The following is a 20247-nucleotide window of genomic DNA, read 5'->3' on the forward strand; positions in this document are numbered from 1 at the left end:
CCATCCTTTGCATATATGTCTTTTAGCAACAGTGAAGGCAAACGTGATGCAAACATGTTGACCCAATAGTTAATTTCCACATTGCAAGAATGTAATTTTTAAAATGCCCAAATATTTTTGGTACAAAATAGATATGTTGTAATACATCCAGCAAAAAGGGGAGCCATTAATATCATGACAGAAGGGAGTGTTATGTTAGTTTCATTACATTACCAACATTCAGTTGAAGTATACAGTTCCTTTCTAAAGAGGTATTATGATGTCCATTATACTGCAAACCTCAAGTTTTACTGATCTGAACATAGTTTTAATTATAAAGAAAATTTAAATATTGAACCTATGGCATTTTGTTTCAGTATTGATTCGTACAGGATAATCTGCCTCTGTATTCCACTGAGTTCTAATTTCATTAACTGCAAATTTAATACAACTATTGCAAACAAATATTTATAAATTAGACTTGTTGGTTTCAGTGTCTCTAAGGATATAATTAATGCTTCCAGCATAGCTGGCTCTAACGGACGCAGAGCTGATTATTCATATATAGAAAATTAAAAATGTCAGAGTTGCAAATATTGCCATAACACACCCAAGATAACTAATATTGACAAAGTAGACTGTAATACTGAAATGGACAATTCTTGATCTTGTCCTATTAATTGATCCAAAGTATAACTCAATCCATCAGTATAAATAAAATTATATTCAATCAGTATAAATCAGTCAACTCATTTCTTCCATAAAAAGGATTATCTTGCATTCTTCAATTTAGGGTTATCCCATAGAGTTAATTTAGCATGACTGCATGGATTAAATTGCAATCGACAACAAATTTTATGCCATGCTACTGTCAATAGGATTCACATGAATTGCTATCCCCCTTTTCCTTAAAAGAATAGAACCTAAGGCAGTCCAAAGAAGTTATTTTAAGATGGTCTGACAAGGAGTTTCTACACTGGGCTGTGCTTGCCAGTCATTTGTAAAAGTCAGGAGATACACCTTATGATATAAAGTCAAATCTGGATTAAGTTTACCTCCCAATTATAACAGTTGAGTCATTTTGAGAGGAAAAAATAGGACAGCAAAGATCGGCATATATATTTCCTATGTACAGTATTAATTTTCTGAAAATAAACCTGAAGGAATGTATCGTGGGATCCCTTGAAAACATGTCATATCTCTTGTACATTATTCTTAAATTTATTAACATCCCCAATGCTTAATTTAAGTGATGCCTATCTAACCAAATCAAGAGATATTTCAGCAACCAATGCAAACTGATTTAATCTGAACATTTGGGTAATATCCCAAAGGAGAAAAAGAATGACCCTGTCATGAGCACTCACTAGGTTAAAAAAGTTGGAACAGATCCTATTTGTTAACACTCCCAACCTAGGTGAGAGGTAGAAAATCTGAATCCATTTCAGAAATTCTGATGGAAAAACAGATTTCTTGGCAGCTGTTTGTCAAAAACCTTTGCAACCTCAAGTTAAATAATGACATCATGGTCAGATCTTCTGATATTTAAAACAATCACATTTGCAACTAGTATTAAAGTATCAGTTCTCTGTCTATGACAAATTAAACCTACATGGGCTGACTAGATTAAAATGTAACTACATCGTATAGCCTGTATGTCAATATTGCATCCAATATTTAATTTTTAAAAAATGGATGCATAATTTGCACATTACTATGATCTTTACCTGGTTTAAGGAATAGCAGAGATAAAAGCTTTATCCTGATTAAATATCAATTTGGTATAAAGAGGAAAAACTGGGAACCAGTAGGTCTGAGTATATTTTATTGCATTTGATAGGGAAACTATCTGGCAATAGAACTTTTCCATTTATGATAGATTTAATAAGTTTTAAAATCTCTTCCATCCACAAGTGAGCTGCAACTGCAAGGGATTCTTTATGGAGTAGATAAAAATGTAGTAGAATTAAGCTCAGGAAAAAAAAAACATCCATGTCTCCAGTAGTATGAATTACTGAACTTGCACCATTCTTGTGAGTAACAATGACAATACCTTTTGCTTTTGTAAAATTTCCACTTACATAGCTTGAAGCTTTACTATGTGTCATGCACAATCATGTAAACCAGGAATTGCCTTAAGTGATGATCAACCAGGCAGTAGTATTAAGGGGAAGGTAGAGTATAGTTTAATCATGAGATACTCTTTTTGTTTCGTTAAAATTTGTCACTCAGATTGTGGATACAGATTTCTACATAAATAGCCGAACCTGCAAATGTTATTTAGGAGAGTAACAATGGTATGTGCTAGAGAATTCTCATAGCATATTTGTGCTACATTGGAATACGTGCTAAATTGCCACCATGAATTGCTCTCACAATTCCTGGTAGAAAAGTTTTGCAATGCATGCAGTTCTCATAGTCGGACATGACATTTGCACAAGAAACAAAAGTGTTCCGTTTACAGGCAAATGAAAGGCCACAAACATAGCTGTAGTAATCTTATCTCCTAGCAACTATAGTAGACTTATATGCTGTGCTGTGCTAACTGTAGAACTCTTAATTACTGTATATTGTTCCCTTTTGCTAGCAGTTTTGGACTAATGGTGTGGTGGTGTTTTGTATTTGCAGCTTCTCTTTGATTTCCTTGCATTCAAAAATGATATCAGCTTCTGGAAAAAAAAGAAGAGCATGATTGGCATGTCCACAAAAGCAGGTATGAATACATTTTTGACCTTAAGACTCTTTTTTTGATGTCTTCATGTTGCTACCAATGCCCAAAGTAGTTTATGCCAGCAAAATTGCAGCCATCCAAGTTGTAGATAAACTCAGCTAATAAAATCACAACACCAGTAACAAGGAAAGAAAAGCAACTAAATAACATTCCAAATAAAATAACATTCCAATTGAAAGCTTGACAGAGCAAGACTGTCTTAAAACGACCACCTTGTATACTTATGGATCTTGCTTGTCATACTTCAGCTGCAGTCTTTTGTGGCAAGTTTTTAGAAAGACCCACTTACATCCAAAGTGATCTGCTTTGCTAGATCTCATGGTCTCCAGAATCCACCTGACCATGCTCTGCACTGATAGTAGCATGGCTGGGCAGTTACCCTCAAGAGCTCCTTCAGTCAAAAAATGTTCCTAACAGACAAATCACCATTACTGAGAGGACCCTGCTATGGACTTGCAGCATTCACACCTTCCCAAACAAAACACACGAAGCAGAATCTCCCTAGTCAACTTAAGGTATTAAGTGTGAAGGGGTCCATTTATAAATTCATGTACCTCGCACTTTTATTCAACAAGTTACTACTTTTCTCCATGTTAAGTGGTAGTAAAATATATTGGGAGGGGGGCATGAAGATTCTAAGCTTTGGTTTTTTTGATGGTTAATTTTGTATATGTAAGTCTTCACTTGATGTAATACGTTTGCGAGGATGTGGGTATCCATGGTGAATTTTAACTGACATTCAAAACTATGATCTATCTTCCGTGTGAGGGTCATAATTTTAATCCTTCTTCTGTGTCCTCAGTATCATTCCAAAATTACATATTGTGTCTATGTCGGATTTTGACCCCAAAAACCTGGGTAGCTAGGCTATAGTGGGCAAGGGGGGCTCTCATGCCTCAAGTTTCCTCTCTAGCCTGGCTGTCTCCCAAGGGGACAGCCAGGCTGCAGAGGAGGAGGAGTAAGGGTACTGAGAGTTTTACCCTTGATTTATCTATGGGTCATATCAAAATCCCTAATTTTGGCCTCAGAAGTTGCCCTCGACTTATTCGTGCAGTCGACTAATATTTGAGTACTGTTTAATCCCTTATAATGAGGGGAGATGGTATATATTGTTGTATCATTTTCATGTTGTATGCCGCTTTGATTGTTTTAACAAAAAGTGGGATATAAATAAAGGATTTATTTATTTATTTATTTATTTATTTGGAATGTGGGAAAGACTACTTTGATTTAATATGGGAACTGGCACCAAATCCTCATAGACTTCATTGCTAATTTCTGCATTGTACCAAAATGCTAGATCACAGGTGGGAAACATGTTGCCCTCCAGCTGAACAGCTGTTTCCAATATACTGTGCCATCATCCAGGCTGGATAGGGCTTTGGGAACTGGAGTCCAGTAACTTCTCAAAGACCACAGACTTCCTAACCATCTGTTAGACAGTCAATCTGAATTGAATGACTAAAATATTTCATGGGTGCTTCTTTGACATGTAGCACCCTAACTGTTATAGCTTAAATGTATTGGAGAACACTTTGGTATAGAGTTTTCCAAACTGTGAAACTACATTTTTGTAAAACTTGCAATACACTAATTTGAATTCCTTTTTCACAGTGCTTTGGCGATGCTTTAGTACTGTGATCATATTTCTTTTCCTCTTGGATGAGCAAACAAGCATGTTGGTGCTGATTCCAGCTGGTGTTGGGGCAGTGATTGAGGTGAGTTGCCACATATCCATGTTTCCTATGTACACACTCAGGCAGCCCAGTTCCAAAAGCAGCTTATCAAGAATGTGTGGATTTAAATTGACTTAATCCAATTTACTTTAACAGGTCAAAGCCGACTTAATTCCAAGTGATCTGTCTTTTCAATCAGTTTGAAGGTTGAACTGATGGTGACAGACGTTAACTGAAAAGCTAATTAAAAACTATTCCTCCTAATTGATGTTGTAGTGTGGACTATATTCACTTTGCACTAAAAAAATGAAATTCTATACCATGAAGAGCTTAGTGTAGCAAAATTTCATATTCTCTTATTTTGCATAAATTATTTTGCTAATTTCTGGATGGTGCATAAGAGCAGCCCACAAATTGTTATGGTTATTCCATTCGCTCCAGTTTCAGAGGAAGGCATTCCAAGTTCTTTTCCGTTCAAACTATTGACTCCTTCTTTCCCATTTCAGTTTTAGTTTTGATTCTTTATTTCTCTGCTCGTTATTTTTATTACTTCGTGTTTCTTTTTTCACTAATTTGTTAGTTTCTTTTGAAATCTCAAAAAAAAAACACCTTTCTTTCAATAAACCACCTTCCTCTGACCACTGGAGTTTGCATCGCCTGTTGCGCATGCTCTCTTAGCATATTTTTACACCCCACAAAAAAGTCTAGAAACAATCTTATTTTTTAATTGACGTCATCCCTCTTTGTGCTGAATATTGCATTTTTCTGTGTTCCAGTAGAACTGCAACATAAACACAGTTGAGTATAGCATTAACTTTCATGAAGGCTGATTCGCATGCTATTTTTATGAGGTTTTCACCTCTCTGCTGAAACTGACTTACTTGTATGAGACAGAACTCACTGGTTTCAATTTCAGTGGCTTTTTTTGTTCAAGTTCACTACATTTTGGTCTCAGAGTCAGCTACAGTACTGTGTCCTGTTTACATATTAAATTGGTCACTTGTTAAAGGAAAAGGAGGCAATATGAAGACAGATGTGAAACTGGCCTATTAAATTCTACCTGTAAGATCACTGTATTCATAATTTCAGCATAACTCAGTCATAGTTATATAGTTATATTCATAGTATTGTTTCTAAATATTCAGGGGACTCCAGATATGCAAAACTATAGTTGCTTCAAAATTATAAATTAAAATATACACAACTTTTTAAAGAAATGTTCTAATGAGAGCCAATAAAATGGTTTCAACCACTTGCTCCATGCCAGCCAGAGCCCTGAATAGGAGAATTTCTGATCTGCAGGTATACTGCAACATTTTGTTATCAGTTTGTTTAAAGATAATTAACTGCTCATTCCAGAATATGATTTCATTCATTTCATTAGTCAGACATCATAAGAACTGATACTTTTTTCATACTTTAGTTGCTCCAAGTGAGAATTATAATTGAAATGTCTTTCCATAGGAATGCAGGGCTTGCTACTCTCTCATTTCTGAAATTGTTATTACCAACATTTTGTTGCCAAATTGTTGTGAGGTCAAATTATAAAACAAGATGTGTTTGCTCTATTTTGCCTTCCAGCTTTGGAAAGCGAAGAAAGCATTGAAAATGACAATTGACTGGAATGGCCTGATGCCAACTTTTAAGGTAACACATTATTTTTTTCTCCCACCCCACTCCCTGAGTCATCTCTCACTCCATTCAACCACCTGTTATCTTCTTGAGTAGCTCCAGTTATAGTGTGTACTGCTAAGGATCAAAGGGTATGTGATGTGTGAAGTCTGTAATTAAACCTCTTATCAACTTTTTAAAAAAATAATAAAAGCTGAGCAACAGCACTAAATCAGCCAGAAAACTCTGGAGCTGAGAGGCCAACACACACTCCAGTATGTTTTACAAAAATGGAATCTTAAAGATTCCAGCTAGTTTACGAAGAAGGTCTGCTAAGCAGTGATGTGGGTGGTACAGATTCCCTAATCTGTTCTAGGCATCCACTTCAAGAACATATACAAACACTCAAACCTAGCAGACTGCAAGCTAGGGTGCCTGGTAATGGAATGCCAATAGACCACTGCAAATCCACCTCCCTGCCACCAGCTCTTGTCTGCACACACACTCCCATGGACAAAGCTTGAGAAAGCTTAGTCCTTCTCTCCCCAGCAACATCCAACCTGAACTCCAGAATCAGACCAGGTTGGCATGCTCATCCAGAATCAGATCTTAAATGGCAGTTGATTTATCATTCACTTTAAACCCAAGGACTGACACAATAACTATTCAGATTAATTGAACTGGAAGACGGTTTGGGGGCAACCAACACTATTGTGATCCATGTCTCCATGGATCACTGCTTCCCCTTTTCATATCTCCCTCTGCAACTATGACAGCTGTTCCTAGAGTCCCATCATCTCCCCCTTCCTTTTTGAAAATACATACTTGGGCAACTTACAGGCTCACAGATGAATCTGATAGACAATACTTTGATTTCAGAATAATATATCTTATTTCTGAAAGCTAAGCTATGTTCCCTTGAAACTGTTTCAATATGTATATATAGTCCTCTTGACTTCTGTTCTTGTATTTCCTGCAGTTTGGTGCATTTACAGAGTCAGAAAAGAGAACTGAGGAGTATGATACCCAGGTAGGATAAATCTGTAAAGTAATCTTTAAAGTAGATATTAACTGCAAAACCTGTTTATTGTTTTGACTGGTTAATTGTTGTGAAGTTTCCTAATAAAATACTAGCATGAGGACTTTTTAAACAGAGTTTAAAATAGGGACTGCAGGTCAATTCAACTGCCAATGCAGTTGGTGTATCCATAGCATCATATTCCATATCTCTCCCAGTGGATTAGTATCTGGAGTTAAATAATTGATTCAAGATAGAAACCTGTAGGTGAGCCCCCACAAGAAAATTCTAGAGCATTTCTGAATCTTCTTTGAAAATGTCAGCCACAGATAATGGGTAAATGTCAGAAATAAAGTCTTCTAGAACATGGCCACATCACCTGAAAAACCCACAAAAAACTCTAGAGTATCTCTTTAGAACAGACATACTGGAATAAATGGAAGTACTTGAGATAAGTGCTTATAAATGTGTGGATGTTGAAAGTAATGCAAACACAGATGTTATTTAAGAAAAGCTTAATGCAAGGGTGGGGAAATGGCAGGGCATGAGATGTTTCTGTCATCCTCATTCCTAATAGAAAAATGTCACTTCTGGAGTCTATTAGGAGTGGCAAAAAATAAATAACCCTTCTCCCAAAGCTGTAAAAATCAGCAGCAAACAGCTGTAACTAAAAACCAACAATTACTGCCAGCTTTGCCTTTGGGTGCAGCCTGTTGCAGAGGGAGGGATTATGGGGTCAAACATTGATCCCTGTACCAAATTGCTATCACTGCCTACACAGAAACAGCAAAGTACAATTGATCTGTTTCTAACACAGATCCCAAAATCAGATTTTTTTTCCAAGTATTATTACGGTCATAGACCAACACAAGTAAAAAGTGGATGCAGAATAAAACAAGGTTAAAAACACAGATTAGAAACAGTATTTAAAATATGCCCTCCACCATCTTGCCCCAAACAGGAAATTTGAATCTGGATGGTTAATTGACTGTTGATTATTAACTATAGTCGAGTGTTGCGTTCTTGCGATAGTGCTGATTGCAGGCTTGAGCCAAGCAACACAAAGCTTAGTCCTCTCTCCCCAGCAACATCCAACCTGAACTCCAAAAGTGACAATGCTAGCTAGAATGGTCTTGATTTCCCCTGAGTAGCTTTTTCTACCCAAACCAGAAGGGATGTAAGTTGTTGTCTGAATAACATCAGTTGAATAGGATCTGTAGCTGTAAATGTGGGTAGGTTTGGTTTAGTCACAAATCTCTGTGATGTGGATGTTATAAAGATAATAGGGAGAAAATCCATGTACTTTACCTTGATCACAATAAAGGAAAGGTGAGATCCAGATATGGTTACTTGAGTGGGGGTGGTAAAGGCTTAAACTTTTATTTTTCTTTCTTAGGCCATGAAATACTTGTCATATTTGTTGTACCCATTGTGTATTGGAGGCGCAGTTTATTCACTGCTTAATATCAAATACAAAAGGTAAGATGTTTTGAATGTTTTTTTAAAAATCTGAAGTATAAATTTGGTTGGATCAATGAGGTGTTTGCTGACAACATCAATTTATTTAGGGTAATTAGATCAGAAAGAAATTGCAAAGAGCTCCAAAAGAATCTCTCCAAACTTGGAGAAAGGGTATTTTAAAAATAAAATACAGTTCAGCGTAAATAAGTCATAATAGCTGTATACTGTGGTTGAAAATTTCAGTTTCATGAAACTGATCTAGCAGTGACTAACCAAGACAAAAATCTTGGAGATTCATGGATAGTTTGATTGTTACTCCAAAATGCCACCAAAGCAATATGGGTACCAAATTTTCCATGTTTTCCCCCCTTGTTTTAGTAGAGGCATTTTTTCCAATAGGAAATGTTAATTCCTTTTGGAAAGAAGAAAATGGCCCAGGAAGGTCCAGAATGCGATGAATTGCTTCCTGTACCCCATAGTGGCATATTTGGGAACCAAAAAGTGTTCCACGTGTGTGGCCCTCCAAGATTCCCAGAGCCCCTGTTCTATAGGGGCTACCCTTGTGCCAAGTTCGGAAACTTCAGTTGGTATAAAATATGGCAGCCAGATTGATCACAAGAACTTCTAGGAATGACCATATAACACCAGTCTTGAAGTCCCTGCACTGGCTGCCTATTAGTTTCCGGGCAAAGTACAAGGTGTTGGTGATTACCTTTAAAGCCCTACATGGCTTGGGCCCAGAATACTTGAGGGAACGCCTTCTTCCCTATTGTCTATCCCGCACACTAAGGTCCTCTGGAAGAAATCTACTACAGCCAAAAAAAATCTAGGCTAACATCAGTTTCCCAGACGGCCTTTTCTATTACTGCTCCAAAACTATGGAATGACCTGCCGGAGGAGATCTGTCACATTCCCACTCTGACAGCTTTTAAGAAAGCACTTAAGACGGATCTCTTCTGGCAGGCCTTTCCAACTTAGTTACCCTCCCCAGATATAGAGATATTTGTCCCCTCATCTGCCTGTTCTTCCCTGCCTATTTTTATGTCCATTTTTAATTCAATGTTTTTAATGTTTTTAATGCTATATCATTATTGTTTAATTCTATTTTAATGTTGGGTATGGGGGGTAGGTTTAGGGTTTAATTTTAATTTTTTTTTTAATTTTTCCTAATCTTACTGTAACTTGATGTGTTTTATTGTTGTAACCTGCCCAGATTCTCCGTGAATGAGCGGGCTAGAAATAAATCTATCTATCTATCTATCTATCTATACAGAGAGAGAGAAAGAGAGAGAGAGACTTCCCCCAGTGACTATAGCAACTGTTCCTTTGAATTCAGCATTCCACTCTCTCTTCTCTTAACTTTAACTATGATGTATAAGATTACTGTCATATTAATAGATGTAAATTTGTATTAATTATTTTATTTTTCTCTTCTTTTCCTTTCCTTAGCTTATTTTACTATTTTTATGGTATAATTGCTGTAAATGCCTAAAGGAAGGGAGACTATAACAGTGCTTCTCACTGCATATCCCAAATATTATAATTTGTCTGGCAGTACTGCGCCCATTAGCCTTCCATGCCTGTTGAATGTTAAATACTTTAAAGCACACAGTGGGGAGGGGACATACTATTTTTATAGAGGGAGGAATAAAATTTTCCTTGTTAAATATTCTGTTCTTAAATTAACAATAGCATTTTTCCTTTTTTATTAGCTGGTACTCATGGTTAATTAACAGCTTTGTCAATGGTAAGTTTCTGTAGGTGTTTTGTTGAACTGTAGTTGTTTAAAGATAAGAATGCACTTGATGCTTATGGAAAAGGGTTCTCTGAAATGTAATGCTTCTCAAAACTTGTGTCTTAAGATCAGCCATAATGAAACTCTGCCTAATCTATGACATTATGGATGGAAGAAATATTTCCTCACAACAGCAAGAAAAAGAAGAACTAAAAATAGAAAATGTAAATGTTTTGAAGCGATGGAATTGGAATTTAAAGCTAATGTTTTCAGTGCAGGGATTTTTTGATGTTAGAAGGCTATGAGATACTCGCCTGAAGAGTTCAAATGTTCCTCAACAGAGTTAAGACACACAATGCAGCAGAGTCAAATATTCCTGGTTCCTCTGGAAGATTGTTATTTACATTTTTGATAAAAACTCTAATGCCATATCATCAAATAATCAAATACCTTGGTTCTCATAATGAAATCTGGAGTTAATAGAAGAAAGAGTTTCGTTATTGCTTTCTGTAATCTATAGAGTTTATCCATTTTATTCAACAAACATTTAGTGGATTACGTCAGAACCACCCACAAATCATACCAGTAATTCTTCAGTTTATTCTGTAACCATTTCACATACATTTTAAAAGAGCTACAATTTGTTTTTGACGCCTTCATCTTGACATTTGCTAACAGTTGATATAGAGAGCCATGGCAAAATAGTTTTAGTCTACTAGCATAAGAAAACTTTATTTTTAAAAGACCTAAACTCTTCTAGGTGCTGTACAAAGATTAAAAGAACAAAGTGCTCTGCCTACAGTCTTAAAATCTTACAGACACTATATAAAGGTGGGAGGGAATGGTACAGAAGAAATGAGGCAAATTCAAGCAGTCATTCTCCATCACAGTACATACATGTTTCCCTCTGGGAGTTTGGGGAGAAGAGGAGCCAGATGGAGGGTAGTCTTGACTGAAATAATGAAGTGGACATTTCTGGCTCACCTCTCCTTCTGCTGCAGCAGATGAAACAGCTGCTGATAACTTACATTACATTCCCTGTAGGAAGCAAATCTTTTCAAACACAGTGAGACTTATATACATATGAGTGTGTATAAGTGTTCAAAAACCCTGTAAGGCAAGCTAGTTCAAGGGATAAATGCTAAAACTGAAATGGTGGCTTACTTAGGTTTGCCCACTAATCTTGATATGCAGAGAAATAAAGGCTGAGACCCTGCATTGGTACATGTATCTGCACCACATAGTTAATTACTCTTGATGCTAACCGACCCCCAAACTTACCTTGTAAGTAGTGAGTACCCCACAACATGGCCATTTTCCTGCTGTGGAAGTGGGAGAAGAATCATTGAGGATTCAACCAGCCATTTCCTGTAGGTAGTCACAAACTGACAAGTATCCACACATCTTGTTAGAGTTCTTGGGACATCCCTGTAGATGACATGTGGCTACAAGAAAACAGATGGACACGTTGTCATAGATCCCCCAGTCCCTGACAAGACAGAGGTGTTGTTGTTGGGGGGATGCACTTCTTGCAAGGTGGATTTGAAATGGGGTTTTGGTCTTTACAAACCAAACCAAAAACCAGAACTAAAAAAGTGACACCCTTGTAATTCACTAACAGGATGGCTGCCAAAATGTTTTGACTTCATTGTTATGTAATATTTTAGATTAAAATCAATTCATTTTTTCTCCTCCAACAGGAGTATATGCTTTTGGATTTCTATTTATGTTGCCACAACTGTTCATAAATTATAAGGTAAATGGAAATTTAACAAAGTACTTTAATGTTTTGTTCTGTCTAACAGTCATCATTACTTTTAGTATATATGACCCTCCCTTTTAATTTCTTCTAGATGAAATCTGTTGCACATTTGCCATGGAAGGCATTTACATATAAAGTAAGTTTATTTCACCTTTCAAGACTTGTAGGTCAGAACAATAATTTCTATTTACTTGAAATTCAAAAAGCAATAGGTGGGTTGTTTTCATTAGTCATTCTATGAAAGGCTAATAGAAAAGTTATTTTAATAATCCTGATAGTATTGGAAGAGACGCATTAGCAATTATATTATACAGCCGGCCCTTCTTATACAATGATTTTTTATACACTGATTCAAGCATCCACAGTTTGAAAATGTTAAAAAAAGTATAAATGTCAAATCTCAAACTTTTATTTTCCATTTTTTATAAGGGACACCATTTTGCTATGTTATTATATTTAATGGGACCTGAGCACACACGGATTTTGTTATCCACGGGAGATCTTGCAACCAAACCCCAGCTTATAACAAGGGTTCACTGTATGAGCCATGCTTTTAATCTATTTGAGATTAGTTTTGGTAACACTTCCTCATTATTCTTCAAGAATAGTTGTATCAAATGCTAATCCATGGGAGCAGTTTTGAATGTACTATGAAAAGCTGCATTTGGAGATGGAAATTAGGAGGTGTCTAGCATGTAGAAAGGAGTCTCTAGATCTTGTCTGTAGGACCTGTACAAACATAGCCCACCAGCCATATGCGGGAGCTTAACAGCAGATCCATGTGAAAAGTTCCTTTTTGCACCTACTGTAGTCATAAAACCTTATGCAAAATGAAACATGGTATCCTTCTGTATATGGACTCTAGAACTAGCTTTCACATACCTAACACACATACATTTTTAGTTTCTGGCGGACAATTCGGTGCCACAGGGAGGGGGGATGGAGACCACCCTATCAGAGAATATCCTTACTTTTGGGGGGGGGGGAGATTACATGTTTGGTTGGGTGTGTGTGAGTGTGCATTTTACAGTTGTCAAAAATGTCTGATTTGCTTGCATATGTACTCTTTTGTGATTAAATTGATGTGTCATTAAATTTGTTGCATTTCCCCACCTATCTCTTCTAGGCATTTAACACTTTCATTGATGATATTTTTGCATTTATCATCACAATGCCAACATCTCATCGGCTGGCGTGTTTTAGAGATGATGTAGTGTTCCTGGTCTACCTTTACCAAAGATGGTACGTATACTGTCTCTAATTTCCTTCTTACCATTCTGGAAAAAGCAAGTCTTAGTAGTTCTGAATACCGTGAGTGTATGAGAAAAAGAAGCTTCAAAACCTGTTAAGGAGTTCTTAGGTAATGTTGGTGTTGAATAATGTTGAAAGGACGGAGGATTTTCTTGAAGGACAGATGAGGAAATGGAAAGAAAACCTACAATCCTGAACCATACTCATAGGAGCTTATTGTACGGCTTTTATAATGCAATTTACTGCTCCCAGATTGAAGCCTAATTTGGGCTGCATCCTGGTCCTATCACATGGCCTTTTTCTCCAAATCCACCATTTGAGTACAGCTCGGCTGCAGCTCGTGTCCCTTAAAGTGCTTTGGCAGCCATTTTTCAGACGGAAAGCTCCTAACTGAAAAATAGTCACTGAAGCGCATTAAGGAACGCAGGCTGCAGCCAGGCTGTACATGGATGGAAGATTTAGAGGCAAAAGCCATGCGATAGAACCAGGATACAGCCCGAATTAGGCTTCAGTTAGGAAGCAGTAAGTTGTGTTATAATGCTGTACCAAAAGCCCCATAGTCTCTCATTTTTTAAAGAGCTCAGAAATGTCCAGCTCTCCATATCCTCTTGTTTTTATCTCAACTAGATTGCTGGCATGAATTTATAGGCCCATTACAGAGTCCAAACTTTGACATTCTGTTGTATTCTAGTATATCCTGCCCCAACCTTCTGCTCTCCAGGTGGTTGAACTGCAGCTCGCATAATGTCCAATGGTCATGCGGCTAGATTGATGAGACTTGTAATCTGACACAGCAGAAGACTCCGAATTGTGGAATCTGCTTTAAGACAAATATGCAATAATGTTGTAGACAAGCAGGGTTAGCCTTACTATCTGCAATGAGCAGAGAGCATTATTAGCCCCCTGTCCTCAGTGCATTTCCTTTGTTTTCATCCATGTAAATGAATGACAGTCATCCACTGCTTGATTGGAAAAGAAAATGAAAACTGAATTTAGGGATACAACAGTCAAAGGCAAAATCTGACAGCCTGGCTTCTGGACATTGTGGTGGAGGACAGCAATAGTATTTCCCCCTTTTTTTAAAGGTCTGAAGTGTAAGTGAAAGGATGTGCAGTTCCTTGGATATAGATGAACTAGTATTACTTTGTTAGGCTGTGGAGACCCTATTTGATTTGGGGAAACAGAAACCTGGCTCTAGTTTTGATACCACAGTGTTACATGTATCCATTATCGTGGCATTTTTAGGAGGACTATACTAGTAATGCAAGCTGTTTCATGAGTTTAATTGCATTACAGTATGTACATTAATAGAAAAACTAAGGAACAGTTTGCAAAAATATCATTTAGAGGATTTTAATGCACCTTTTTTTTATCTGTAAGGCTTTATCCTGTGGATAAGAGCAGAGTGAATGAATATGGTGAATCCTATGAAGAGAAGCCGAAAAGAAAGCCCCACAAAGAATAAATTTAAGATGACGCTACAAGCCTCTTTGGACTGCTAGAGACTGCCTATGTGTCTGACTTTTAAAAAGTGATAAAGCAAAAGAGTATTCTTCAAGGCTTGTGGCAGAACTCAATGGACAATATATCATCTGCATTGCCAAAATGTTTTCATTGCCTAAGGATCTATCTTTTATTGTTATTATCATTTGTGTGTGGTTTGCGGGAGGTCGAGAAGTCTGCCAATATTTCTGCCAGGTTTTACACAACTAGTTAACCTTTTCATTTTCTCTTAAAGTTTCTGCATAGGTATTTGTGTCTGTTTTACTTAATGTCTTAAACCTTCCACCAACAGGCAATGAAGCATATGCATTTAGAGGCCACTACTTGAGTTATGTGAAAGAGGATACTGTGAATAACTCTAAAAAGGTGATAGTGGTGTTGGCAGGGATCAGCCTTTGACTTTCCAACCTTCTATAAAAAAGTTTTTGTACTCTGTTGGACCAATCCCTAGGTACAATCTAGCCAAAGCTATAAGCTGTTAAATCTAGTTGATTTCAACGGAAGAAGAGTGCAGTACCTGTATATGCTTATGCTCTCTTTCAGAAATCAAGTGGGTTAGAAAAATGTTTGCTTAGCTAGATTGTACTCCATGTTTTATATCACATTCCCTAGTGAGGATCTCATTTTTTTAGACCAAGTTTCCAGCTATATTTCTCAATATGAAAGTAGTTACTGCAGCAAAACTAGGCATCCTTACTGAAATATTATCAACATATAACTACATGTGCTGTAAAGTGTGTGTAACAAACACTTCTAAGATGCCACTGGACATAGCTTCTAACTTTTTAAAAATGCATTTTTAACTTGAAGAGGTAAATCCAACAGAGCACATGCAGTGAATAGTATTCAGTTGTTATATTTTTGTACACTGGGTAAAATACTTTCTTTAGCCCTAGAGATGGAACTTCTTAATTCCTCCTAAATTGGATCATTTTTCTAAGGTGAGAGCCATTACGTTGTAGTCAGAGATGTCTTTTAAAAGGATGTAAATACATATTTGCATGACACATTATTGTGCCAACTATACTTCGGCAGGGAACCTTTTTCTTTCTATATCGACATAAAACAGGGATGGGGAAAGTGATTTGAACCATTAGGTAGACAGAAAGTGGAGGCCTTGTGATAAATTTATAGATTGTGTCTGAAATCTCATGAAAAGGGAAATTAACTTTCCAATTGCCTTTTCTTTTCTTTTTTCCGGTACAGGGACGTAACCTTTTATAACTATCCTTTTTATAAATTCCAATGCTGTGTTTGTTAATCAAATAATGCCCCTACTTTTTCTGAAACATAATTTGTTTTAGGTATGTTAAGAATGCAAGTGAAAAAACATCTTCATTTATATAATGGCATGGAATTGAACAAAACTGCAGTCCTACTGTCCTATTTTGAGGCAAATGCCCATGAATTCTGTGGGATTTTTACTACTGGACAGAAATGTATGATGCTGCAGTTTTAACCCCCTCATCCCAGCTCTTTTGAGCTCTGCATTACAAACATAGATTTTCTGTGCATGTAAGTGAGGGAGCTCTCTGTGCATGTTGGACCACTTGCCCACCCCACCCTAACAGATGACTGGGTGGGGGCTTAGGGCTGCCATCTTGTGCCCAGCTATGCATGCTTAAGCCCATTGACTTGAATGAGACTTGAGCATGTAGCCAAAGGGTTTTTTGCATTTTAAATCACTGAGTACACATGCATGTTTTCCCCATTAATAGTGCCTCAAAATCCACTTATGTATTACTTGTTGTGGGTTATTAGGATAGGTTACTATTAATGGGTTGGAACTAGACCAGTGTAGTCAAGTCTTAATCCCATTCAAAGCAGTTGAAGAAGTTAGTCATGATTAACTTGTCCATTGGGCCAATGGGTGACAAATCAAATATTCAATATCCTATGTCCAGTCTTTTAAAAAAAAATTACAATTTTGGCACCCAAACACTTTTTTTTCTAGTAAGTTTGCTAATTCTGTAGAGCAATACTTGAATTATTTAGGAGATGTGAAGCATGATCCATCCAATACCTCTAGGTTCAGAACCTCTTGGCAGAAATATTAATATCCCAGGTTTCTTTGTCTGGTTGTTGTTTAAAAGTACAGAGTATCAGTGCTTAGCAGAATAATTTGCAGTGCAATTATTCCTTTAAATGATCATGTTTTGTTTAAAATTTTGAATGAAGAATGTAACATCTTATTGTCCTGTTGGAGGAGAAAGACCTGGTTAGCCTCTTGTTCAGTCAGTGATATTTGTTCCCTTCAGTCTATGTACAAATAAACATTCATGCCTATAGCTCAGGTTCTGATTATAATCCTGAAAAGTACTTTCAGTCTAATGGGAATTTCCCATTTAATTTAACATTCATTTCAAACAGAAGTTGGAAAATGACACTGAGGGCCCGAACAGACAGGCCAAAATAAAGCCGTTTTGGGTCACTTTAAAGGTATGCTGTTTAAATGACACATAACGTCTTAAGAGACCAGACGCTGCACCAAAGCTGTGCTCCAGTCATTAGAACTGGAGCATGGCTTTGGCATGGCTTCCGGCCTCTTAGGACGCATGCATCATTTAAACAGCATACCTCTAAAATGACCCGAAGCAGCTTTATTTTGGCTTGTCTGGGCTCAAAGTGATACATCTGTGTAAACATATTAGATCTTTTCTGCAATTATGAAGCTGAGGAAGTCTGAAAAATGATCACAAGAGATTTGCAAGTTGTGGGTCTTGAGTTATCTTCTTAGAGTGGTGTGTGACCTACAGAGGACCCTTTTTCACTTTCACCTCATCTGTGAAGCAAGTTGCTATTTCTCTACTATTCTTTATATAGTAACGGTTAGTGTAAGGATTATTGAGGCAATGTAGTAGATGAAAGGATTACAAACATAAATCATTTATATCTGACCCCTTCCAAAGTGTGTGTTTATATTGTGGGCCCTTGGTATCCACTGTTGTTTGGCTCCAGGACCCCCATGGATATCAAGATCTGTGAATGCTGAATTCCCATTAAATATGATGACATAGTAAAATAGTGTCTCTCATATAAAATGGCAAAGTCAAGGTTTGCTTTTTGGAATTTATATGTTTTAAGAATATTTTCAAGCCATGGATGCTTCAATCCATGAATAAAGAATCCATGGGTATGGAGGGCCAACTGTACATGGAGATTATTTCATTTTACCCTTACAAGAACCTAGTGAGACATCTTAAACTTAGACCAAGGTGTCTCAGCAAAGCAGAAGGAAAGAGTTTTGAAGTCCTCTGGCTGTTTTGGACTTCAGCTTGCAGTAAGGCTATACTCCAAAATATCTTGAAAAATGAAGGGTTCTCATTCACTGAGGTAAAGGCTTCTCTTTTCCAAGCTGAAAATGAGGTAGGTACATCAGAAGCCTAATTGTGTTGCTCCTCAAATGAATTATTAATTGCATAGTGCTATCAAAAGAAAAATTCCAAAAATAACATCCTGTAAGATCAGTAACATAGTATGACTGCCATATTACAACTTCAGCTTCCTTTCTCTGCAAAGGCAGAAGCTGTGCAGTGTACCCTCCATCCCCTTTTGGAGAAGTAAAATCTCAGCACTGCACCCTTATGCTAAGTTACTTAGATGGAAACACCCCTGAATTTCAGAGGAACTGCATTAGCTTGTCAGCTATGGCAAGGGAAGAAAAATTATGTATAATATCCTGACTTCATATTTAGCATTTGTGTAGTTCTCTTAGTGAACTCAAGCAACTGCCTTGCACCAGCTCAAACTTTTTGTCCATGGCTGACCTATGGACATAACTTTCCAAGGTTTCAGGTTTTCCCCAGATCTGATATTTTAGCTGGTGACAGGAGGAAGTGAACCTGGGACATCTTGCATTCAGCGAGAAAGTTATGATTCCTCCCAAATTAGGCCAAGCATTTGATGCACATATGTCATAACCTTTGTACAGTAATGCTATGAGGTAGCACAAGGCTAAGAGAGATGTATCAATGACCCGTATATGTGTCCAGAAAGGAAAATGCAGCTGTTCCTAGTTAGTAGTCTCCAGTCCTCTGCATGTTTGTTTGGAGGTAAGTCCCAGGTGAGTTTACTCTTTTGTAAATGTGTAGACTTCACTGCAATTTACACTCAAACAACAGGATCCGGATACTAGAGCAGAAAGCATGATGCCAGGGTTCAAGAACAATACCCTAAAGGCATGAGATCCCATTTGATATTGGAAACAAAACAGGGGCAGTTATATTTCAGCTATAGGCTATATTTCAGAGGAATGATCTGGCAAAAGCACCCTTGAGTATTCCTGGCCTTAGCAAACCCTGTAAAATTTTGGGGGTCGCCATAAGTCAACAGGCGACTTGAAGGCACATGTGAACGCTCACACACACATTCACATTGTCCCCTCCCTGTCTCTCCATGCTCTTTTCTGTCTCCCCAGCCATGTTAAAGACAGTGGTACTTTTCCCTTTGAAAGCCAGTTTCATGTAGCGATTTAAGCAATAAACTAGACTCTGGAGACCATGCTTTGCCATGATGGAAACCCGCTGGGTGAGCCTGGTCAAGGCACACTCTCTCAGCCTTGGAGAAAGGCAAGGCCAAACCTATGAACAAATCTAGTCAAGAAAACCTCATGAGAGGTTTGCTTTAGGGTTGTCATAAATTGGAAATTACTTGAAAGAACACAACTTTCCCGTCAGCATTTAGGTGCTGTAGAACAGTAGCACTCAACATCATTTTTTCCTCAGTGATGGCATGGTGTAGTATTTTGAGCGTTGGAGTAACCCTGGAGAACAGGGTTCGAATCCCCGCTCAGCCATGAAACCCACTGGATGACCTTGGGCAAATCACACTCTCTTAGCCTCAGAGGATGGTAATGGCAAACCCCCTCTGAAGAAGAAACTTGCCATGAAAACTCTGTGACAGGTTCATCATAAGTTGGTAATGACTTGAAGGTGCACATAAACCACCACCGCCAAAAGAAATGGGCTCACATATGGCTTCATGGAAGCAATGAAAGCAGACATGCTTCTAAAACTTTAAGACTTAAGGCAAACATGTGGCTACTTGGGAAGGGGAGGCAGCAAGGTGAAGAAAAGTTAAGAAAGAAAACCGACAGGAGGGGTGTAGCTTGTGGAAGCTATAGCTGAGGAACTGATAAATGAGGACCTCTGGTCACCCTGAGTTCCCAGCATTCCTCACAATCATCAAAGACATGATTAGTTAGGTTAACCCTGGAATAACAGAATGCAAAAGGATCTTGTAGCACCTTTAAGACTGAGGTGCCCTTTGCACTACAGAAATAATTAACTGTCATGGCTCAGTGCTATGGAATTCTGAAAACTAGTTTGTTGTAGCACCAGAGCTCTCTGACAAAGAAGACTAAATGTCTCACAAAACTATAATTCCCAGAATTCCATAACATTGAGACATTGCAGTTAAAGTGATGCCAAACTGGATTATTTCTGTAGTGCAGATGGAGCCTAATTGGGAGAAAGAAGTTGTTGCATAAGTTTTTGTAGACTTGTCTCAGAGGAAGTTGAA

General features: G+C 37.5%; 1 protein-coding gene across 1 annotated transcript in view; it reads left to right on the top strand.

Moving 5' to 3' along the window:
- Positions 1-17015, top strand: part of CLPTM1L (CLPTM1 like) — a 29257-nt gene extending 12242 nt beyond the window's left edge. The window contains exons 8-17 of the mRNA XM_042461900.1: positions 2608-2692; positions 4325-4428; positions 5968-6033; positions 6977-7027; positions 8412-8494; positions 10189-10223; positions 11912-11967; positions 12065-12109; positions 13100-13215; positions 14605-17015. Of these exons, the coding sequence (XP_042317834.1) occupies positions 2608-2692; positions 4325-4428; positions 5968-6033; positions 6977-7027; positions 8412-8494; positions 10189-10223; positions 11912-11967; positions 12065-12109; positions 13100-13215; positions 14605-14689 (726 nt within the window). The 3' untranslated portion in view covers positions 14690-17015. The remainder of the gene's footprint in view (positions 1-2607; positions 2693-4324; positions 4429-5967; positions 6034-6976; positions 7028-8411; positions 8495-10188; positions 10224-11911; positions 11968-12064; positions 12110-13099; positions 13216-14604) is intronic.
- The last annotated feature ends 3232 nt before the right edge of the window (positions 17016-20247 follow it).

The sequence above is a fragment of the Sceloporus undulatus genome, chromosome 4, assembly GCF_019175285.1.
Source record: "Sceloporus undulatus isolate JIND9_A2432 ecotype Alabama chromosome 4, SceUnd_v1.1, whole genome shotgun sequence".
In the NCBI taxonomy this organism is placed as follows: Eukaryota; Metazoa; Chordata; class Lepidosauria; order Squamata; family Phrynosomatidae; genus Sceloporus; species Sceloporus undulatus.